General features: G+C 43.5%; 3 protein-coding genes and 1 long non-coding RNA gene across 5 annotated transcripts; 3 read left to right on the top strand and 1 right to left on the bottom strand.

Moving 5' to 3' along the window:
- Positions 1-3,233: 3,233 nt before the first annotated feature.
- Positions 3,234-5,668, top strand: LOC136546857 (uncharacterized). The gene is made up of 3 exons (XR_010781440.1): positions 3,234-3,493; positions 3,591-3,693; positions 5,641-5,668. It is a non-coding gene; the product is annotated as an uncharacterized lncRNA (long non-coding RNA).
- A 3,103-nt stretch (positions 5,669-8,771) lies between these two features.
- LOC136546856 (uncharacterized) lies at positions 8,772-9,625 on the top strand. Its single transcript, XM_066538823.1, has one exon. It carries the CDS (start codon positions 9,086-9,088, stop codon positions 9,542-9,544), a length of 459 nt encoding a protein of 152 aa, XP_066394920.1. The 5' UTR covers positions 8,772-9,085; the 3' UTR covers positions 9,545-9,625.
- Positions 9,626-10,956: 1,331 nt separating this feature from the next.
- Positions 10,957-11,869, top strand: LOC136546854 (uncharacterized). The gene has a single exon (XM_066538822.1). The coding sequence runs from the start codon at positions 11,098-11,100 to the stop codon at positions 11,683-11,685; it is 588 nt and encodes a 195-aa protein (XP_066394919.1). The 5' UTR covers positions 10,957-11,097; the 3' UTR covers positions 11,686-11,869.
- Positions 11,870-15,105: 3,236 nt separating this feature from the next.
- Positions 15,106-23,107, bottom strand: LOC136542398 (protein disulfide isomerase-like 5-4). 2 transcript variants are annotated; one of them, XM_066534795.1, is made up of 16 exons: positions 22,959-23,107; positions 22,776-22,870; positions 21,478-21,568; positions 20,643-20,737; positions 19,736-19,793; positions 19,412-19,596; positions 18,649-18,706; positions 18,306-18,346; positions 18,138-18,212; positions 17,186-17,242; positions 16,754-16,820; positions 16,287-16,433; positions 15,953-16,177; positions 15,659-15,820; positions 15,494-15,571; positions 15,106-15,417 (listed from the first exon to the last, which is right to left on the bottom strand). In XM_066534795.1, exons 2-16 carry the CDS (start codon positions 22,814-22,816, stop codon positions 15,340-15,342), a joined length of 1,458 nt encoding a protein of 485 aa, XP_066390892.1. In that variant the 5' UTR covers positions 22,817-22,870; positions 22,959-23,107; the 3' UTR covers positions 15,106-15,339. The 2 variants fall into 2 exon arrangements, with proteins under 2 accessions (XP_066390892.1, XP_066390893.1); XM_066534796.1 differs by lacking the exons at positions 21,478-21,568; positions 22,776-22,870; positions 22,959-23,107 and having other exon boundaries at positions 19,412-19,591; positions 20,643-20,741.
- Between the last annotated feature and the right edge of the window lie 212 nt (positions 23,108-23,319).

The following is a 23,319-nucleotide window of genomic DNA, read 5'->3' as shown; positions in this document are numbered from 1 at the left end:
CTACATTCATCAAGTACCTCTTCAAGTATGTAACCAAAGGAGCAGATTGTAGCAAGGCTTATCTACACAGAGTCAAGAGAGGCCAGCAGGCGCCGTATGATGATGAAACACAGACTATAAATGAGGTAAAAGAATATCTTGATTGTAGATATATCTATGAGCAAGATGCATGTTGGAGAATGTTTGGATATGATATTCATAGACACTATCTAGCAGTAGAAAGAATGCCTGTGCATCTTCCAAACGAGAATTTCATAACTTTTAGTGCTAGAGCAAAGATGGATAAGTTAGTATCTACCAAGTTTTTGAAAAGAACGATGTTAACTCAGTGGTTTGTCTACAACGAGCTTTTTCCTGAAGCTAGAGCATTGACCTATCCTGAGTTTCCTTCAAAATGGATATGGGATCAAAGAGATAGAAGGTGGACAAAGCGGAAACAACAGCATGGTAAGATAGGCCATCTTCACTATGTACACCCATCAGCTGGGGATCGGTACTACCTTCGCATGTTGCTGCTAACAGTTAAGGGTGCAACAAGCTATGAACATCTCAAATTCCACAACCGAACATATCATCATACATTCAAAGAGGCGTGCAAGTCCCGTGGCCTTCTTGGTGATGATCAGGAGTGGTACAACGCTTTTGATGAGGCAGCAGCTTGGGCTACTTCACCGTAGCTTCGTAGCTTATTTGTAACAATGATATTGTTCTACGAAGTTGGTGATGAAAACACTTTCTTCGAGAAAATTTGGCGCCATCTAGCCGACGATATCATCTACCAGTACAGAGATATGATTGGTGATCCTAATTATGTGTTGCCTGATTCAGTAGCTAGGGATTACCTTCTGGATGAACTTTCCACTCTTTTTTTTGTCAGAGTGGTAGGAACGTAGCTGATTTCAACTTACCTCCAAAGACACATGCTGAATATCCTGTTCAACACAATCGGCTTGTCGAAGAAGAGCTATCATATCCTGCTGATCCATTGATTGACATGAACAACCCAACTGCTTTCCTTAATGAAGATCAAAGAAACGCCTTCTATAAAATAGTCCATAGAGTGCAATAGAATGAGCCCGGCTTTTTTTTGTATCAGGATATGGGGGAACTGGTAAAACATATTTATGGAATCAAATAGTAGGCTATCTCAGAGGACACAACAAAATTGTTCTTACTATGGCATCTTCTGGGGTAGCAGCGCTACTCTTACCAGGGGGACGGACTGCTCATTCAAGATTCAAAATACCTTGTGAGGTAGAGGATGATATGATCTGTGATGTTAGCAGGGGCACCATGCTTTCAGAGCTTATTGAACTTACAAGCCTTATTATTTGGGACGAAGCCCTTATGGCTAATAGAAAATGTTTTGAAGCATTAGACCACACATTCCGTGACATAGAAAAAGTAAAAAAAACCTTGAGGCTGCAAATATTCCATTTGGTGGTAAGGTTGTTGTGCTAGGAGGGGACCTCAGGCAGATCTTACCTGTGGTTGAATGAGGTACCAAACAGGACGTCATCAGTGCTGCTATAATCACCTCACGCTTGTGGGCTCATGTAGAGGTGCTCAGCTTAAATCAAAACATGCGATTAGTATGTTCATCGAATGATTCTTGCCAACAACAGGAGGTCGCCATGTTCAGCAGATGGATATTAGATATTAGCGAAGGTAAGGCATCCTCTTTTGCAAAGGATGGAGAAGATGAACCGAGCTGGATTACAATACCTGAAGAATTGCTCATAGTGCCTGGTGAGGATAAACTTGCAGCCATTGTGCAATCAGTATATCCTAACTTTGAAACCAGGTACAGAGACCCTTTGTACATTTCTCAAAGGGCCATACTAGCTCCAACAAATGAACTCACAGATACAATAAATGAGTACATGGTTCCCTTAGTTCATGGTAGAGAAAAGGAATATCTCAGTTCGGATACTATCGCCAAGGCCACTGCTCAACATGAGGCATATGATCTCCTATATCCTATTGAGTTCCTTAACTCAATTAGTGGTAATAACTTCCCGCAGCATCGAATTGTCCTCAAACGAGGAGTTCCTATAATGCTGTTGCGTAATCTCAATCAAAGAGCAGGCCTTTGCAATGGTACAAGGCTGACTGTAACCTCTATAGGAGAATGGACAATTGAGGCAAAAATTATGAATGGGCGCCATGCAAATCAAACATTTGCAATTCCACGCATAACTCTGTCTCTCAAAAGTAACAAGTGGCCATTTGTTCTACAACAACGCCAATATCCTATAAGAGTTTGCTATGCCATGACAATCAATAAAAGTCAGGGACAAACATTATCAACTGTTGGCATCTACCTCCAAAAACCAGTCTTCACACATGGTCAACTCTATGTAGCTGTTTCGCGAGTAACAACAAAAAAAGGTCTCAAAATCTACATAGAAGATGATGATGGCAATCCCTCCAATGAGACAAGAAACATTGTGTACAAAGAAGTTTTCCACCATCTATCTTAGCTGCTAAATGCAGGGCCATTCTATAATTACTTCGTACCTAAAATGGCCGTCATGGCTACAATGACCCCACATTTGGTGCTGCTAATATTTGCCTGTATAGTCTCATGTAGTACACAATTAAAGTTGTAGACCAGTGTACATATATGTGTTCAGTTTGAAAAACCATGCCTATGTGCTTTGTCTTACTCAGCACTGACCATATGCATACATCATTTTGGGTTTCCTTGTAGCCAAATATTTTGGTAGTGGCTGCATCAATGTACAGTGGGGCAATGTAATTGTACCTCTCTATGTAAACACCAGGCAATGAAATTGTTACTTTTGGTGCTCATGATTGGCATTACTGGTTCTACATCTTTCGTCACTGTACCTCAATGTATTTGGGTTCTCCTCAAACTATATGTATGCATAAATAGCTTTATGAATTGTTGCTGTGTGTGTGCCAGGTCCATCATGCAGGAACCGACGTTTCTTGACAAGCTAGAAAAAGGACGCCACTCGCATGGCATTGTTGTTCGAGTTGTAAGGAAGTGGGTTCACTACGAAAACAATGGACAGGGTCCACCTTAGTACGTTGGGATGGTTGTGGCGGACGCAAAGGTACTGGTACCAGTTCTTTAAAAAACATAATAATATTATCTTTGTGTTAACCATGAGGATCACATATTTACAATCAGCAAAAATAGTACTTCATACACATTAACATGCAATCTAATCAGCTTAATACCTACAATAACAGGGAAGTGCCATATATGCTGAAATTTCAGATGACCTCATGGATGACAAAGCCTATCTTTTCGATGTTGGGAAAGTTTATGTTGTTAAGAAATTTGTCGTCCAGAATGCCAAAAAGAGCTACAGAGCAATTGATAAGAACCTCATGATAGACATTACAGACTACACAACAGTTGAGCTTGTTCGGAATCCTCCACACTCAATTCCAGAGTACATTTACAGAATCACTCCATTACGAGCCATTAGACCAGCACGAGTCGTCTTCAACCTGACAGGTGACCTATTTTTTCAAATATCATTTCTAGATAGATTTACCTTGTACGTGCTATATAAATCTGGTAACTGACAAAGTTGCATCGATCTTTTTACAAGATGTCCTTGGATATCTCATTAAGTATGAGGCAGCTCACACATTTGTTCCAAAGAACATGGAAAAGGCTAAAACACTCAGAGAAATCTACATTAAGGATTTAGGGTATGTATCACTTGCCCCTACGATAACTTACATAACAGTGGTTCTATCCTACTGCCTCAAAATCTACTTTTATGCAGTGAAAATGTTATGAAGATTACCCTATGGGGTGAGCATGCCACAAATTTCAGTATCGACAACATATACGATGCTACAGCTGGTAATCTTATCGTTTGCCTTCTCGTTGGTTGCATACCGCGTGAAGATTTCAAAAACAATGGTAGAGCCTTCTTTTCCAGATTGGTCTCAACATTTCTTAATATATTTACATATGCATTGGGGACTAACATAGCTTTAAGATACACGCGCTACAAACCATTTTATTCCTTACTATTGCAGATAAAACATGTCTAACTGGAAGCTCAGCTTGCGCTTACTATTTCAACCCTACCATTCCAGACGCATGTGCTTATCACTCCAGGTATAGCCACATCGAGGTCAACCCAAACAAAAATAAAAGAAGACACAGAGAAAGAAAGATGCCTGAACGTTTGTACTAATATGCTTTGTATCACCAGGTTCAAAAATACGTCAGTCTACATCGACCGACCTGCGCCAGAAGAAGAGGCGGTTCCAGCTTCGGTCGAAGACATTCAACTACCAGAAAAAACTATAGCTGACCTGAACCATGTTGATCCCTTTGATGACATGGTAAACAAGATAAAGGTGTAAACTCATCCTCCTAAACAGCCTCCTATTACATATGTTCCAAACGGATTTTATAGCTCTTTCACCAATGCCATATCAAATTTGTTTATCAAATTTGTGAGCGAACCAGGACCGGTTATAATGTAAAAACTTCTGAATTATTTGCTGCGGTGTAGGAAACAGGACCATATAAAGTTGCAGTAACGATTGTGTCTATTACAAACACTACTAACTGGTGGTACATGTCTTGCAAGCCATGCAAAAAAAGAGCTGATCAACAACTAGATGGTACCTACAGATGCCCAAAGTGTGGAGGCACAATCACAGTTCCTAGGTACCTTTTCATTAGCTTAATACCATTTCCAATCCGTACATGAACTGAATATTTTTCAACGTATCTACACCTTTCATTGTTTATAACTTGTGCAGGTACCTATTATCATTTATTGCAAAAGATGACACAGATGAAGCACAGTTCTTTGCATATGATGATGAAGCGAGCAAAATAATTCAAAAAGACTGCCAGGCATTGGTGAACCCATTGCATATAAAAGAAGGATTGCCTCAGGCAATGCACAAGTTGATCTTACCAACGAATCGTGCAAAAGTATGAAAAAAAGGCAGTACCAAGTCAAAGCAGTTTTAGACAGGCCACCGAAGCGGCCTTCGCTGTAGATCATGGCAACATCTCCGTATCACCCACCTCACACAACAAGCTCAACACCAATCATTAAGAGTCCAGAGCATTCGGCTGATCTACTTCTGATTGAAGCCGCTGCACAATCTGCAAGCAGATTTTACAGCTTGTTTGGCAACACTATTCCAACTTATTTAGTTGTAGTCCACTCAACAAATTTTTCGTGTTACAGACTCCAGCACCTGGTAGCGAACTAGACCATGAAGCCTCCAAACATGATGTCGACAGGTACATAATAATCCACCATTCTACATTGAAACTCCATAATAGATAAATACATATATACTGCTTACAAGCAGTATACGTAATCAGTGCACAATTCCAATTTATGTAAGGTCACCAACAACACGGACAGGTGCTCGCAAGAATCTCTTCGGCCACGCTGATTCGGCCGAAACTACAGAGACACAAGAAGAACAGCGTGCCAAAGAACCGCGTGCATCCTCTCCGGAGTCAAAATCAAAGAAGTATATTTTCAAGAATTTTAACTTACCATCTTTTTATGTCCAAACATGTTGACATACAACCTCTAAACATAGAAACCGAGTATAGTGCTGACTGGTTTTTTCCCAGGCAGAAAAAAATAAACCAGGAAGATGATGCAGGTAGCGACTCACAGAAGTGAAGCAGCGTCTCTGGTACGCAAGAGGTAACATTCTCCAAACAGCATGTGACTAATATGTACCAATAAACAACCAAAAAGATAAGGTCTTCCTTGCCAACTCTTATCACATAACTGACTTAGTTCTGGACAAAGACATACACAATACATTGTCTCACACCAGTTAGTTTCAAATACTAAACATTCTTCCTTTATTGTTCCATATAGGTGCTGCCGCACTATTGCCGACATGTAACAAGCTTTTGCGTCCTACAAAGAACTGTCGTTCGAAGAAATAAAACATATATGTAAATTATCAGAGTACGATGCATCGACTTCTGTGGTACATGCATCAGGCTATGATGCATCAACTTCTATGTACTATTTGTCGTGTCTGTGATCTAGACATAGCTATGGGAACATATTTGATGTGTATGGAACCTAGATACATCCTGCTAACAACTTTGGTGCCCCCCTTTAGCACACCGCACAGAGCCAAGAAAAAAAGAAAAAGGATTGTGCTCTCACATATCATCGAGCCTCGATTATCCAAGCCACGGCACCCTAATTGATACGTCTTAGGCCCAGATAACACACGGTACCAACCAACAGACGTGCAGAAACAGTGATATAACAAACCCAAAAAAAAAGGTATCCGGCCCAAAAATAAAACAGTATGAGGCCACGGGCGCGCGAATGCGCGCGTCGCCATACTAGTGTTCATCTATTTCGACATTGGTTTCTAAAAAGAAAATTTTATATTTGTATTAGAAGCCAAAAGGACAAAAGCAGTTCTTTTCTTTTGCGATTACACAGTACAATTCAGATATTCACAACGCATGAACACTCACCCCTATCAACGCACGCATGTAAATCCTACCCCTATGTGCATCTTCGAATACTGGATCGGCAAATCCTCAGGATTATTGAAGTCACCACAGGCACCTCGCTGTTGATGGGAACATCGTCTATCACTGAAAGCACAACGCCGTTAAATCCTGGAATATTCGCTCTCTACAGGTGCATTTGTTGGTTTTTGTGAAATGCAGTTCCAAGGGATACGTGGTTTACATTCCTTTAACTGTATTTTATTTTTTATATCTTAACTATCTTAAATAACGAATTCCAAAATTAAAAAGTTGTAGATCTCACGATAGCTACAACTTTAGTATAAAAACTATCTTTATTTCACACCACACAAGAAAGATATGATTTTTGTAAGACGATAAAGCCCTCCTACGCAATTAATATGCTATTGAGACTTTATGTCACCTTTTCATCATCTTAATGGCCTCAAATGAGAAACTCAAAACTCTCAAGTTATAGGGAGTTATAACTTTCATATAAAAATATCTGCATTTTGTGTTTTAGTACTTAAAATATTGTTTTCATAACAATGACCTAGGTGGGTTTGCTTCGTTTTGTGTTTCGGTAATGCTCACTATCGAGCGTCCGTCCGACCAGACGCGCGCCTTCGCTGGGCCCATGAACAAGTTTTGAGTTTCTCATTGGAAGTGTCCCATTATTCAAAAAATCTAGACGCTTCCAATGGGACGGAACCACCTCGTGTGCCACGCGCCCCTGCCCCACGCGCTGGACCCGCTTCGTGTCGCGTGCCCTTGCGCCTCACGCCTCATGCTGGACCCGCCTCATGCCGCGCACCCTACTCGTGCCTCGCGTTGTGCGCCATTCGCACCTCGTGCCATGCGCCACCCACACCTCGTGCTGCGCTCCCCCGCGCCCACGTCAACCATCATTGGGCGGCAGCAAAAATATGAACACATGTTGCAACCGTATGTTTTATGCGTTCATATATGTTGCATATGTTTCATCTGGATGTTGCAAAAGTAGATCTGGTGTTGTATATGTTGCAATGGCTATACACGTGTGTTGCAAGTGTATGTTTTAAATATTTTAGCTATTTCAAACATATGCTGCCAGTGTTTCATCTGGATGTTGTACATGTTGCAGTGGCTATGCACGTATGTTGCAAGTGTGTTTTCCAAATGTTTCTGTTGTTTCATCTGGATGTTGCATGTTTTCATCTAAATGTTGCATATGTTGTAGTGGCTATACATGTATGTTGCAAGTATATGTTTCAAATATTTCACCTATTTCAGACATATGTTGTAAGTGTTTTATTTGGATATTGCATATGTTACAGTGGCTATACACATATCTTCACCTGGTTTTGGTATGTTGCAATAGGTGCTGCTCCCTACGTGCTCTGACTCGCGGCCACGCACGCGCTGTACACACCCATCAAACGCTGACTATCTCTATCATGCAGGCTAGCTCCAATAATCGGACGTACATGCAACGGGCGGTCAGTGCCCAAATGGCCGAGCACTCCCTGGTCAAAGTGCATGCGCCCATCCAGAGCGCCAGAGCGGGCCAGCGCCCAACGGACGCAGAACCAGGCTTCACTGTGCCATCAGGATTGGCCCCCACGGTGGAGCATGCAGCCATGGTCAACATAGGTACGCACACTGTGCTCTCACCATCTCTCTCGCATACAGCAGGGCAGGCCCCACGCACATGCTCTCCGAGCAGACGCAGCGGCAGCAGGCGCGGGGCGCGAAGCACCTGGGCAGGCGCAGCAGCAGCACGCTCGGGGCACAGCAAGCGCAGCAGCACCACTCACTGACCCAGCAGCAGCAGCAGGCACAGCAGCACACGGTGTGCATGTGTCCGGATGTCCGTGCGCTAGCATGGCCCTTTGTGTTTTATTAATAATGGTGAAACCGCTTAATGTTGATATATAAAAAGAATAAGATGGCATGCAATCCACCCGTTAGGACATGTTTAGAAAAAAAATTTCACTTTTAGTTACAAACCGGCCTGGGGTAGAACCCTACCAAGTACGATTACTCTTAAGATATAGGCCTACCTACTGGGATTACATCAACAATCAAAAGAGACATCCTTAGGTCAAAAAAAGAGAATCAAAAGGGGCATCCCAAGGCAACCAAAACCTTCTAATTTAACTGAGTTTTAGGCACATCCCAAGGCAACGCTTCATTGCGTACCGTGCATAACGGTTTGTGCGTAATTTAGCCTCAGCAGATGCAGATTGGACGATAAAGTGTCTTCTTCACCTGCAATCAGTTATCAAACATATAGTGCACACGGAATTCCAAACCACCAAATCAAAAACCGATCAACAAGCAAGCACTTGCCAACAAGACGCCGAGAAAATAAATATATAACTCTGCTCATCATCAGATCGTCGATCAATCACATTGCCGCCATTGCTGTGTACTGAGTAAGCTTCCCCCGCAGCAGGGTGATCAGATCCGGCAAAGATCCTGGGCGCGCTGGCGCTGGCCTTCTACCTCCGGTACCGTCCGCGGCCGCCGCGCGTGGTGGCGACGCCCGTGGACATCAGCATCGACGAGTTCAGCCTGCTCCCGCACCCGGTGCTGAAGCTGTCGGTGGGCGTGCACGTGATGGTGACCAACCCGAGCAACTCGCCGTTCCGGTACGGCCCCACGCCGGGCGCGGTGACGTACCACGGCGCGCCCGTGGGCGCGACGCTGGTTCCCGCGGGCGAGGTCGGGGGCAAGTCCACGGCGCGGATCGATCCGGCCACGGTGGTGGACGGCGTGAAGGTGGTCGAGAACCCGCACTTCGCGTCCGACGCCGTGGCCGGCGTGCTGCCGTTCGTGGCCGTGGCGAGGGTGGTGGGCAAGGCGCTCGTGCTGCTGGCCTTCGAGGTGCCCGTCTCAGTGGAGACCGTGTGCTTCGTCCGCTTGTACGTGTTCCATGGCGAGAGCAGCTCCCGGTGCGTGTCCACCGTCCGCACCGGCAGCGGCGCCGCGTCGGGGTCGAGGTCCGGCAACGGGAACGGCTCCGGCTCTGCCGCGGGGTTCCATGAGGGTGCAGGGCGCGCGCAGGAACATGACTAGGATCGGAGTCGGAGGATTTGTTTGTGTGTGTCGATGGCCATGGTTTACGACCATGTAGAACGGGAGCTTTGTGAGTGCGGGTGAAGTTTTTTTTTTTTCCTCAATAAAACGGTGTATCTCTTGCACTTGTACACTGTACGGAATTTGAGATTTTTTTGGCCAGATGTACGGAATTTGAGATGGTTCCGTTCAGCTGTTATGGTTGCCGTCGAAAAAAAGGGAAGTCGGAATGGGCCGGGCCGAGGTTGCCGCGTTGTGGGCTAAGCAACGCCAGAAACAACGCCGGCCTCCAAGGGAATACGAGAGACGAGACGTTTACGATGGGCTGTGCCGGGCCGTTCTTGGTAGAGGTCGATGAAGGTGTATCATTGGCCGTCCGATTCTCTTCTTATTTGTGTGCTCTGGTGCTCTCGTTCTTCTAGATTGAAAGCTACAGAACCACGACTCTTCAGTTTAAAAGGAGCAGATTGCGATCTCAATCGAAAAAAACAAAAAAGAGAGTAGGACAAAATACTACCGACGCGTCGAAATGGCTCACGCTACAGGTACAGCTCTAACGGACAACCGTAATTCCCCACCCAATTTCTTTCCAACCTAAAAGGTACTACTAGCGGTTTTTTATTAAGACGAAAATAGGAATCCAAATTCAAGATGGCCCCTCTGCAGAGTACATCCCCATCTAACTTTTTTCAGCCTAGAAGGTACTAGCGAGATGAAAAATCGGAATCTAAATTCGATCGGAGAAGACTCTGAATGTGAATGGTTGGGTGTACGAGCACGCTAACTCCCAACTAAGGCCTTGTTTGGATGCCTATGTATTTATCTCAATCAACATGTGTTGAAGTGGATTGGAGTAGAATTAAACTAAGTTACATTCCAATTCATTCTAACACATGTGGATTGAAAGTGGATACACATGCCAAACAAGGCCTAAGCTGAATTAGGCTTACTTAAAAGTTTTGGGTCAATTTCCATGATATCACAACATATTATCAAAACCTATTCCACGATGAGCATAGTGACATGATTATCTCACTCTACTATCAAATTTACATAGTTTGTTGCATATATTGACAATTAAAACTTAAAAGTGACCACGGTGATAAAAACTAGATGGCTAAAGACCTTAAGTTTTGGGTCAGAATAAGTAGATACTATATATAGAGTGAAATTTACTAACATATAGAAGTTGTTATATAACATCTACTTATATAGGAGTTATATGTGTAACCATAGCAAAACAAACATCTTAGCACTAGTCTCCAATCTCCGTGGTATTATTTTACAAATGTTCTGAGCTGGGACGCGACCTGATCTCCGGACAGCTGACAGATTTAACAATAGTAATGAATAGAACACCAGTGAGCAAAGCGATCACATACCGCCATACCGGGCCCTAAAGAAACAAAAAATAGCTGAAATTCCTATGCCACTTCCATCTTACATATGGCCGCTCTCTCCTCCACCTCTAGTCACATTGACCTGCGCCTCCAAACCCAAGAAACACAATAAGAAGTGGATCGGTCCTCTCCTCTCCGCTTCCCGGCTAGGCGATGGGCATCGCCGAGGGGAAGAAGAGGAGGCCCGTCCTGATCTGCTGCGGCGTGCTGGTGGCCGTGATCATCCTCCTCGCCGTCATCTTCGTGGCACTCTACTTCACCCTATTCCGGCCGCGGTCGCCCAAGGTGGTGGCGACGGCGGTGGGAGCGGAAATCTGGCCCAAGAGCAACGGCGGCGGCGCCCAAGACCTCAACCTCACCGTGTACGTGGACGTCACCGTGAACAACCCCAACTACGCCGCGTTCCGGTACGGCGACGTGGCGACAGTGGTACGGTACCACGGGGAGGACGTGGGGCTGTCGGTGGTGCCCGCGGGGGAGATCGGCCCGCGCGAGACGCAGACGATCGCCGCCGCGATTGAAGTGAACGCGGGCAAGGTGGCGACCATCCCGTACTTTTGGGTGGAGTTTCCGACAGGGAAGCTGCCGTTCCAGACAGCGACGGAGGTGGCCGGCAAGGCCGTGGTGCTGGGCACGTTCAAGATCAAGGCGACCTCGGAGGTGGCGTGCGATGTCACCGTGCAATTGTTGCCTGCCAACGCCACGTCGGAGTGCACCTCCACGGTCCATATAGGCCGGTAGTAACGGGCTATATATATCCAGTGGTTCTGCTCATCTCTGAACAGATATTGTGCTTGTGTGAGCATCAAAATGTATACTCTGCTGTGAAAGTATCAACGCCCGTGTTTTCAAGGGACAGTAAAATAAAAATGTATTAATATAGGTCCTCTACATATTCACAAAAAAATATATAGGCCCTCTACAATTATTTTAATTTTTTTGATTGGATTTATTTTAATAATGGAAGTACACCTTCCTACCTCTGCTTAAATTTAGGTCCAAATGACAAATAGATCAAAATCACAACTTGTTAAATTCACAAATAAACATACTCTTGTAGACGTCTAGGTACATGTATGCTTACCTCTTCCAATATATGTGTGCAGGTAAACCCCACCTCTAACACCTACGGAAGGATTGGATCGTATTAACATTAAGGTCTTGTTTAGCTGCACTTGTATTCACCTTAATCCACATACAGTGGGATGGAAAATTGACTAATTTTCATTCTATTCTAATCCACTCCAACGCATATGGATTGAGGTGAATACGAGTATAGTCAAACAAGTTCTAAGGAAGTTTCCACACAACTGGCTGTCAGCGGGCTCATTTTCTACCACTGGAAAAATAATAGCTTTGGTGAAACATATTTCTAACTTGGGGTTTTGATACATGGTGGAAGGGAACATATAGTAACCTTCGCTAATCATCCATGCTATTGCTAAATTCTCAAAAACTTCAGTCTTTGCCGCACACATAACTACTAATGCGTGTGGCAATCTCCGAGTAATAACACAATAAGTTTCATGCAAAAACGAAGACAGCCAAGTTCATGGAAAACATTGCATTAGTGAACAAAACAGAATTCCTTTGTTGTCGGATTCTATTTGTCATCTTCGTGCATGACGTTATTTACGTTGATATTAACAAGGGTCTAGAAGCGCTGGTCACATTCATTGATCTTGGAATCATTCTGATCAGAAAAATAATCTTTTTCCTCTCTGTCACGAACACAAAAAGATCATTTGTCATGTTATACCTTTTTTTTTATAATTCATCCTCTTTTAGCGTCACGGTCGCTTTATAATCCTACCATTTTAATATGAGAAATCCAAATGTTGCTTTTTAAGTTTAGTGTAGAAATGATGCTTTTTTTATTAAAAACTGTGGGGGCAAAAAACCCTCAGCAAGGTTCAACAAAATACAAGGCCAGCAAGGAGCTGATAGAACACGCCCAACACAACTCACACTTACCTAACTGAAAAGAGAAAAGCAGAACCAAAAAGGAAGGACACTACTCGACGTTTTAGAGAATTTCGCTCAATCGTTGTTTGCTGGAACCAAACCACAATTTCCAGGTGTATACCAACACACACCCTCGTCTTTCGTATCGCTAATGCTCCTATAAGAACGTCCGTCCATCCGAACAGGACGGACCCGCCTCGCGCGCACCCCTGCGCCTCCCGCCTCATGTGTCCCTGCACCTCGCGCTTTGCACGGTCGCATCAGACCCCCCTTGCCCCACGTGCGCCCTGCGCCTCCCACCTCATGCACTTCGGATGTACGTTGCATATGTTTCATCTGGATGTTGCAAAAGTAGATTTGTTGTTGCATATGTTGCAATGACTATACACGTATATTGCAAGTGTATGTTTTAAATGTTTCAGTTGTTTCAAACGTATGTTGTAAGTGTTTTATCTGGATATTGCATATGTTGCAGTGGCTATACATGTATGTTGCAAGTGTATGTTCTAAATGTTTCACCTATTTCAGACCTATGTTGCAAGTGTTTCATCTAGATGTTGCAATGTTGCATAGGTTTTAGACATATGTTGCCAGCGTTTATTCAAAATATTTCATATATTTTAGACGTACGTTGCAAGTGTGTTTTATCTGTATGTTGTAGGCGCAATAGTTCCAAGCGGGGCAGGCGCTGTCCCATTTCTTCATGAGTGGAGCGCATTCGCGCGGGAATCGTGCATGCAGAAGAAATTTGCTGCCACTCTTGTGGTTGCATGCAGTAGAGAGAATGTGTTGCTGGCGCATGCGAGACTGAGGGAGTAGGGCGTGCAGGTAGATGCTCGACGCTGGGGTGGGCACGCAGGAGAAGGTGAGGCACAGCCGTCAGGATGGACAGCGCGGTGGGGCAGGCGCGCCGGGCGCTAGCCACGCCACTTTCATATCAGTATATCACAAACTCACAATGACATTGCACCAAACGCACATAATAATAACACAATCAGAAACGCCGCAAACCTTTTTACGTGCCTCCTGCTTCCTGAATGTAAAGCTAAGCTTGGCAACAATCAAGAAGGCCGCGGGCCCGCGGTAATATATGCTGCGGCGTGCTGCCAGCCGGCGGTATCATCCTCACCTTACACGCTTCGCGTTCTACTTCGCCGTGCTCCGGGGCCGACCGCCGCGCCGCAGGTGGTGGCGAAGGCTGTCCACACTCGATTGAGGCCCGGCCCCCAAATTCCAGGGGGGCCCTAATATCTTGTGTACAGCCCAATAATAATAGGTCTGGTGTCTATTCTTTTTTGGCCCAAGTCCTATACTCCTATGTAGCCCAAAAGGCCAAAACGCGTGTCGCGTCTGTTCAGCTTTCTCCGTCGACTCTCCCTCGGTCGTGCGTGTCTTTTGTTCTCCCCGTCGAATCGCGTCTTCCCGACTCCGCCCTAGGCACTTCCGCCGCTTCGCACTTGGCACTTGCCGGACTTCAGCATCGGCGCCGCGGCGGACGGCGAGGCCGAGTGCCGAAGCGGCCGTGGTGCCGTGCCAATTGACAAGCGTTTAGCAGGGTACGTGAACTCGTGAAGCTAGGAAGCAGAAGCAGCCAAGACGGAAGCCTGATCAATGGTAATTTTATTCTTTTCTTATTTTGTATATACATGTTCAAGTAAACACTATGCAACGAAGGGTTCAATAGGTACTACAATTCATAATAACTTATCACATTTGCAATGTAATATGTTTTTGTTTATATATCATTTATGGTCCTGTTTTGCTGGCACGAAGAACCTCGCCCTGACCGTCGAGGTGACGCTGCGCAACCCGAACTGCACGCGATTCCTGCACTACCTCTACGTGTTGGACGTGCTCACCGGGAGATGCTGCCGTTTCAGTGACCGGGAGAGATCGGGCCGCCGTGCTCCGTCCTTTCCGGGTGTGCGCGGCGGCCCGCGTGTCGTGCCACGTTGCCATGTACCCGTTCAAGAGGGAGAGCAGATCGCTTTGCACTGCGGACATCTAGCACGACGGCTTTTATTCAGATTGTGCTAAAAAAAGGTAATGCAATCGTGCAAGTAGCGCTCGGTCGCATAGAGGAAAAATATATCTAAAAATTTACGCAGTTGCAGTCTGGCTTGAAGAGCAGAGTTGTCGGGAGAGACACGAATGTACTGACCACCGGAGACATAACAACCAGAGAATACTGAACACTGAATATAATATCTACGTCGATTAGCACAGGGGCACACTCGCAGCGATCCACTGTCTTATTGCAAGTGTTTTTAGCAACACAGTGGGATCCCTAGTTATATGATGAGTTCATAGCCCCGAATTCGAACTGTCAATGCCACAGACCATCTTTCATATACCGATTTTCATGAATCACACTACCCAGGTATAACAAAACAATGGCTACCTAGTGCATCCTTGCAGCGGCGTCAAAATTTATATGTTCTTTCCCAGCTCAACCTTCTTCACCATCCTGAGTGTGTTGTGAAAGATGGAATCCAGTATTCCAGCAACCTAGAATTTGCATGTCAGTTTTCAGTAGAGATTTTATTTGGATTCATTGATATCAAGATATATGTAATGTTCGCACCGTGAAGACTCCACCGATGATAGCGCAGACATTTGTGATGAAATGGGAGAAGGATCTCGGGACTTCAGTTACCAAGACCTTTAAATGTGAATCGTTTTAGATGAATCATTCACTTGTTAATGTAAACAAAATATATGAAAAACTTAAAAAGATGAGCATGCGAACCTGCATGGGAGAAGGCTCAATATGGAATTTCACAACAGGAACATAGAGGCTGTGCACCAAGCTGCTGTGTGCTGTGTATTCATATTCCTCGAGCACTTTTAGTTCCTTTGAGGACCTCTGTGTTACAAGCTCAGTCTTCACAACTTGAAGGTAGTGCTCAATCTAGGAATAGCACAAAAGAAACAAAATTTATGTAATTCCATAAGAAACCAAAAGTATCAGCACTCAAAAGAAACTGAAGCTGACCATACATTCTAAATAAATAAAAAAATTAAGGAAAAGTTAGGGACTTACAGTAACATTGGCGTTAACCTCGCCATGCTTAACAGTATAAGACTGGCCAGCTAATCTATCATGGTATCCACGAAGATAGGGAGTAAGTCTTATGAATTCATCAAGCATCCTTGGCGAAAGTCTCTTGCCAAATGAGAACTGTGTCACATAGTGTGAAACATTTATCTGAGATGGATCAAACGAGTGAGATCCAGATCGAGCTGCGACAATAACACTCCCTGGAACCTGGTAAATAGGACAATTTATTATTAAAGGACAGAAGAACACCCATCTTCACATTATCAACCATTAGCACAAAATTATATCCATGTAATTTCAAGTGTAGCTCGTTTACCCTTTTGACCCGCACAAAACCTTCTATTCTGCATCCACTCGCCATTGGAGCAGGGCGCTTTGCAGGATCAGCAGTCTTATTGGATTTGTCTTCCAAAGCAAGCACATGAGCCTCTTTTGGAATGTTTGCAACGTATGTTTCCATTGCCTGAGGTTCAAAACATTACATCACAAATTCGTTCAGAGCTAACGATAGATAACATAGTGTCTTAAAGGCTATTTCATTTCCCCATGCATGATGTTTAGGATATACTCCCTCCATTCCAAATTATAAGATGTTTTGGCTTTTCTAGATATTGTCTTTACTATGCATCTAGACTTAGTGTATATCTAAGTGCATAGCAAAAGCTATGAATCTCAAAAGGCCAAAACGTCTTATAATTTGGAACAGAGGGAGTAGTACCATAATTATTATAAAGAATGTTAAGTCAGTACAATGAATCTGAAACCAGATGATGCATAACATACCGCGACTAAACTCTCAGTATCACGTTCCCCATAGTATGATTCATGGTCATGGTGACCCTGATTCTCCCTGTGCAAAGAAAAATTAGGGAGTTCCTTCTATAGAACTATGACAAATAAAGGGCGTACCCAGTGCAGAGAGCCCCCGCTCTATGCGGGGTCTGGGGAAGGGTGGCAGTGGCAAGCCTTACCCTCGCCTGTGCAATGCAAGGAGACCGCGACTCGAACCCGGGACCTTCCGGTCACAGGCGGTAAGACTTTACCGCTTGCACCAGGCCCGCCCTTCAACTAGGACAAATATCAAACACAAATATAGAACAAACAAATGTTTGCAGCCCAAGTAGCATATACTTAGAGGCTACGTAAACAAATCCCAGATGTTACAGAAAAAAACCAGAAAGTATCTAAATAGAATGTAAGAAGAACTGTGCTTACTTTATATCAGACCCTTTACGGAAAACGCGAATGGATGGGTATCCTTGTATGTGGTGTCTGCATTTGATAAATTGAAGTAATGAAAAGTATATTCCAGCGAAAAGAAAAGAAACATTCTCCAGATTTCTCTTGTGGTCAATAATAAGTTATCAATATGTGCAGTTTGAAATGTGCATATATGGCACCAGCAAAGAAACATCAAATCATCAGATGCCCAAGAGAACATTTCATTATAGAGATGATAAACATATATAATGCTGGCGGTATGGCACCCCTTCTGTCTGTTTATGAAGACAGACAATCACTAATGAAGATGGGAAACAAAGCCCCTTAGGTGGAAAACGTTTGAGGGTGAGGTTAAACAGCACCAGGCCCCTGGCCTGTTCCCACTTTTTATCCAACAATATGGAACACAGAAATAACTGCTTTTATTTACAATGAAAGATAGTTTACAGGAACTATACAGACTAACAAGGTTAAAAGCTGAAGCCATAATGGCCAACAAGGCCAGAAATCAACAAAACGGATAGTCAAAGTAAGGAGTCGACAACATAAAGAATATCAAACAAATGTGGTCTAAAAACAAATGTGGTCTAAATAAATGGTAGAGATAAGGCATGAGCTTTACATGGAACCTTTCTTCAATTCCATATTAATCTTAACAGATCTTTGATTGGACCTTAGTACCAGAAGAAATAGTTCTGAATGCAACTAGTTCCAGAAGGAAAAGTACTACAGAAACAAGATGGAAGTGAATATAACATTGTAATTTTATGAAACACAATGGCATCATGATGTCACTTTTTTAGACTCACATTATAATACCCTCTTATTCAGACTTTGTAACTAGTTGACAAATTTATACATAACCAACAATGATTTGATTCCATATTGCATCATGCACAATTAAATCATGATGGTCTGAATGTATTAAGTATCAATAGGTACAGACCTCCTACACAAGTCAACTTCCTCAGTGCAATCAACTTTGCCTAGAAGGATTCTACCATCCATTTCAGGGTCATATCTGCACATGATCAGTAACAAGGTTATTGATTAGCAGTGCAAGATATTGATCGCGAAGTCTTATTAGGGGCATATACAGAATAACAGTATTTACCTCTCCCTCATTATTTTCGCTGTCTTCTCCCATGAAGGTTTCTGAAAAGAAAAAAAAAAACAAGTGCTAAGAAACATTTGAAATAGAAAATATACCATTTACTTCAACAGAACAGAACCACAGATATATTTCAGCTGGAATAAAAACATAAAAGGTTAAAGGTCAAGCATCTAAATCAAATTAGCAATATTACAACAATGGCTTTCACTGCATTATGGTGCATCTGTTGTTCTGCGCTGTACATTATGTCCAGATGACTTGCACAGTACCATACATTAATTGTCGCCTCAGAAAGTCGTGAACACAAAGAAATGAAAAGGAACACTAGGAAATAAATACTGACCAGTCGATTGCTCCAGTAACACCAGGGAGCATAGAAGTTGACAACCAAAACAGGATATCTAAACAGGAACAAAATAAGGATGAGTATAACAATGTTCAAGAAAAAGGATAAGTATCAACAAAGCCAATAATTCAAAACGTGCTAGGTGCTAGGTAGGTGGTCAGGTGCTAGTGCCTAGGTGTGCCTAAGCAATTTTGTTTAATTTTTTCTTTTTGGTGGCAAAAACACCAGGGTGCTAGGTGAGGCAGTGCTGCTCTGCCTATGCCTAGGCGGAGCTAGGTGCCGCCTTCTGAACACTGAAGCAAATATCAAGAAATGGAAAAGTTGCCTCCATACCACAAGTTACCAACTTGATTGCTAAAATACCATCGAAATGTGTAACATGTGGGACCTGGTCCCACATGTCATAGACACAGCTGATGCTATTTTGGCAATGTCACAACTTTTGATGGTATTTTGGTATTCATGTTGCAATATAGTGCTATAAGTTCCCAAAAAAATACAAGAGGGGTTAAATACTGCATAAAACATTCGATGGCAAATATCTTAACAGGCAAGAACAGGATGCTTTGCCATAAAGAATACCCAAAAGAATGGGGGTTATTGAGATACAATGAATGTAAACTGCGACATGAATGTGGACCAGAAAGGTGTGATGAGTAGAATAATAGAAACAATGGTTATTGACGATTTTAAAATACAAAGTGACTAAGATGCTTGATCAAGCAGGACTGTAGGTTGGTAGATAACACTGAATGCTTACTGGTGTGAAAAGCTATCAAAATTGCGAGATGACAATGAAAATGCACCATCCACATGATCCTCTTCAACATCATCTCCATACTTATTGACAGTGGGGATAGGCCCAGGGTGGAATTCTGATCCAGTTGGTACAAAATTCCGATCAATTGAATACTTTCGAACAGTTTTCCTTATGTTCAATCTGTTCTGCATATGGATTTAACAGATAATTAATATTAAACCAAAAAAAAGATAATGTGGTGCTCAGAGGGATAATAACTAAGAATTTTGCCATATTCTAGAAGCTATAACCAAAACACAACATATGAGCAAAGATATATCTTACTGTTCCCAGCACGTCACTAACATCAACTTGTACAAATTCACATGAAAGTGCAGGAAAGCTGCAAAACACAAAGGCGGTCAGTAAATATTTGAGAGAACAATAATTAAGTTTCACAGTCCAGAGTTGCTGAAATCATCCCAAATTCCTACCCGACACCAAAGCCTTTCATCCTAAGTAATTGGTGTATGCTAGAGATGAAACCAACAAAGAGCCACATGAACCAAGGAGAAAGGAACAAATAAAGAACTGGAAGGGCAGGCCTGGTGCAGTGGTGAGAGCTGTCTCACTTAGTCACCAGGTCGCGGGTTCGAAGCAGCCTCTCCGCAGATTTTGCGGGGGGAAGGCTTGCCTCGGTTTTTCCCTTCCCCAGACCCCACGTATGTGGGAGCCTCCAGCACTGGGTCTGCCGCCCTAACAATAGAATAAAAAAAGACCATTCTAGAGCTCAAATGACCAGCAAGACTAATTAAACCATACAATGCTACAAAGTACAAACGAAGAAAGGAAGTGTCCTCCCTAATATTCGCAGTTTCCCTCGGCGTTAGATTGACCAATACATCACGCTATCTCAGGCAGTACGGTATCCAAGACAAGAGATTAGACTCGTCACTTAAACCTAGAAGTTATTCGGTAAGGTTACATGATTTTCTTTAGTGTTGTGTGCTACGCAAAATCATGAACTTATTTGCCTTAAGCAGGCATTTGCATTGGCTTACTATAATCATGACATCCAATGATTAGTATCAGCAGAGCAGACATAAGTTAGGAAACCACCAATTTCCATAAATTGTAAACCCAGATGGAAGTTTAACAGGTAGCAGTGTAATATATCCAACCATATGGGCACATATCATATTGCTATTTAACGCCAAACTGAACAACACTTGACGAATGCTATAGGGCTCACCTTATATTGAAATCTATCCGTAAAAACTCCCCATCTGAACTCCTATCAACAATCACAGATGTGGTAGTATTGACTGCTAAGTAACTGCTCAACTCCTGCAATATCAAATCATCATTGTCTTAGTTCAAAACTTGAAGTTCACCTTTGAAAGGATAAAGCTCACAGACCTTGAATGAGAAATCAGGTCAACTTCAAACTGCTGGCAAGTAAAGCGCATTGCAATATTTAAAAAATGGCAGCCCGCAATGTATTGGACGCAGAGCAACTAATATTTAGGATACAGAATGTAACTGAACTACAACTTTCAATGTTTAGTATGCCACAGTAAGTGGAATATTTTATTTGGATACAGAATGTAACTGAACCTTCACTTTCAATGTTTTGTACACCACGACTGACAAAACTAAACCACAATTTGACCACACTTGCTTGAAGCTCACCCAGTCATAACTATCTTCAGAATCTAGAACATCTTGTTGATGTTCTAACCTCAATAGTCAATTGAACGTGAAATAGATAACAAGATTGAATTGAATCAATTAAAAGAACAGATGTGAGGAATGGAAAATGGTTACTGAAGTCAGCTATGCTTAGAAAACCAAATGATAATGCACTGGTATCTACAATTCTACATAAACAGAAGAAGTGAAGTTCAATCATTTTTCCAAATCCTTTCCATACACTTGTTTAAAACCACAAATTGAAACATGAAAGCAATCATATCATGCTGACTTTTACTTATTTTGGTGCTAAAAACCATTAACAGAGAACAAAAGTGGCAGCAACAACTGCAACTCATTACAGAAGAAACAGAGGGGGGAAACAAAGAACAGACCATTCCAAATAAAAAAACCATAGCTAGTGCTGCTACAATGGATAATCCAGCGCCAGACAGTGATGCCTCGGTCAAATCCCTAGGGATTTTCCTGCAAGATGAAAAAATAAGGAATAGGAACTATATAAACCCATCACTTATAAATGAAACTCAGGACAGGACAATAAAAAAGTTAAGTCATTCTGAATCAAATTAGTCTATCCTCACCACTTATAAATGAAGCTCAGGAGAGAACAGTAAAAGTCAGCCATTCTGAATCAAATTAATTAGTCTCCAATGTGTTATTTCTCGGACTCCCAAATCAAGGAACAGCTAGCTCAAACAAATTTTTATGACTGCCCAAGAGGGAAGTGGCTCATGCTACCTCCAATTATGGGTATCCCAAAGACAATATGGACATGGATAACTATAAGTTTCTGATGAGTTGCATGATTGATACATCGAAGAACTAAACAGTGTGAGCTACTCAACTTTGAAATCGCGATGATAATGGTTCAGACCCTTATATACAATAGTTCATCATAGCATGGATGTATTACGTCTGAATAAGAAGCACGCATTTGCTTTAACAGAATCAGAATGGTATGAAGAGAACTTATCATATTACAGGCATTGCCCTTGGAAAACATACATCTCACTGGTTAAATACTGACACTTCTTCTACAAACAGAACAATCCTCTCCTATTGCGACTTATGAAGATGAACTTCGTCATGACACATGACTTGCTAAAAACAGTGCTTACCAAGGACGAGTTTCTGCAAGCAGACACAAAGCAATGCCATGGGAACATTTGGCTCTCCTATCTAATCGAAAACTGTCCAACTCGCTTCTATTTGAGGATTTAGAATGGCATATCCCACCGGAGCGTAACACGTTGTCCAAACAGAAGCACCGCTACAAAATGAAATGTGATCATGGGCCATGAGCGCACTAGCACTCAGGATGCAGTTACAGAGGTCACACTCACACACCAATATTTTGAGCACAGCATCCACCGATTCATCGTGCGGCTCTCGCGTCTGTACCGAGCCTAGAAACAGACAAAGGAAACCATCGCTGACGCAGAGTACCCCCCGCCCCCAACGCCAAACTGCGCATTCGCCGCAAAGCAGACGCCGCTGTCATCCAGGACTCACCGGAACGAAATCCGCCAAGCCCAAGCTGACGAAATCACTCTCCGTTCTCCTAGTCATCCAATCCCCAGAGAATCGTACAGCTCCAGCGTATCCCGGGAAAAGCATCGAGGAATGGAGGTGCTCACGAGATCTGGGGAGAAGGGATCGGGAGCGCGCGCACCTGTAGAAGTCGACGGACTTGAGCCTGCTGGAGGAGATCATGGCTGCCGATGACCCTCAGATCTGCGGCGGGCGCCGGGGTTCGGAGAGAGGGATCTGGGAGGAGGTCAGGGGGAGGATGGAGGTGAGATTTTTGTGAGGGTTTCAGTTCGCCGTCGTCTCGGTGCTGGGGAGGGGATCTCACCGGCGAGCACGAACACACCGACCTCGTGTCCTTCCTCGCCTCCCCGAAAGTACCAGTCGCCACGCCACGCCTCGCCTCGCCTCGCCCGCCTGCCTCGCGTCCCGTGACTAGGGACCAAAGGTGGGGCGCCCATCTCAAGAAAACGGGATTGGCTCGGTTTCCTTTTTTCTTCTTTTTCTTAGTGGGCTTATACGCAATTCATCAGAATTCGATTCAGTGTAGCCCACGGAACCCAACCCTGTCCGGTCTCGGACTCACGGTGCCGCGGTGGGCCGGGACTCCGGGGTCCTCAGTATACTGTTGCGTCCGCGGTCCACCAACCGCCACCGCCGCTCTCGTCGAAGCGACGTAGTAGACCGCG

The sequence above is a fragment of the Miscanthus floridulus genome, chromosome 3 (assembly GCF_019320115.1).
Source record: "Miscanthus floridulus cultivar M001 chromosome 3, ASM1932011v1, whole genome shotgun sequence".
NCBI lineage: Eukaryota > Viridiplantae > Streptophyta > Magnoliopsida > Poales > Poaceae > Miscanthus > Miscanthus floridulus.
Note: the sequence above shows the minus strand (reverse complement) of the source record. Positions and strands in the feature narration are given on the sequence as shown.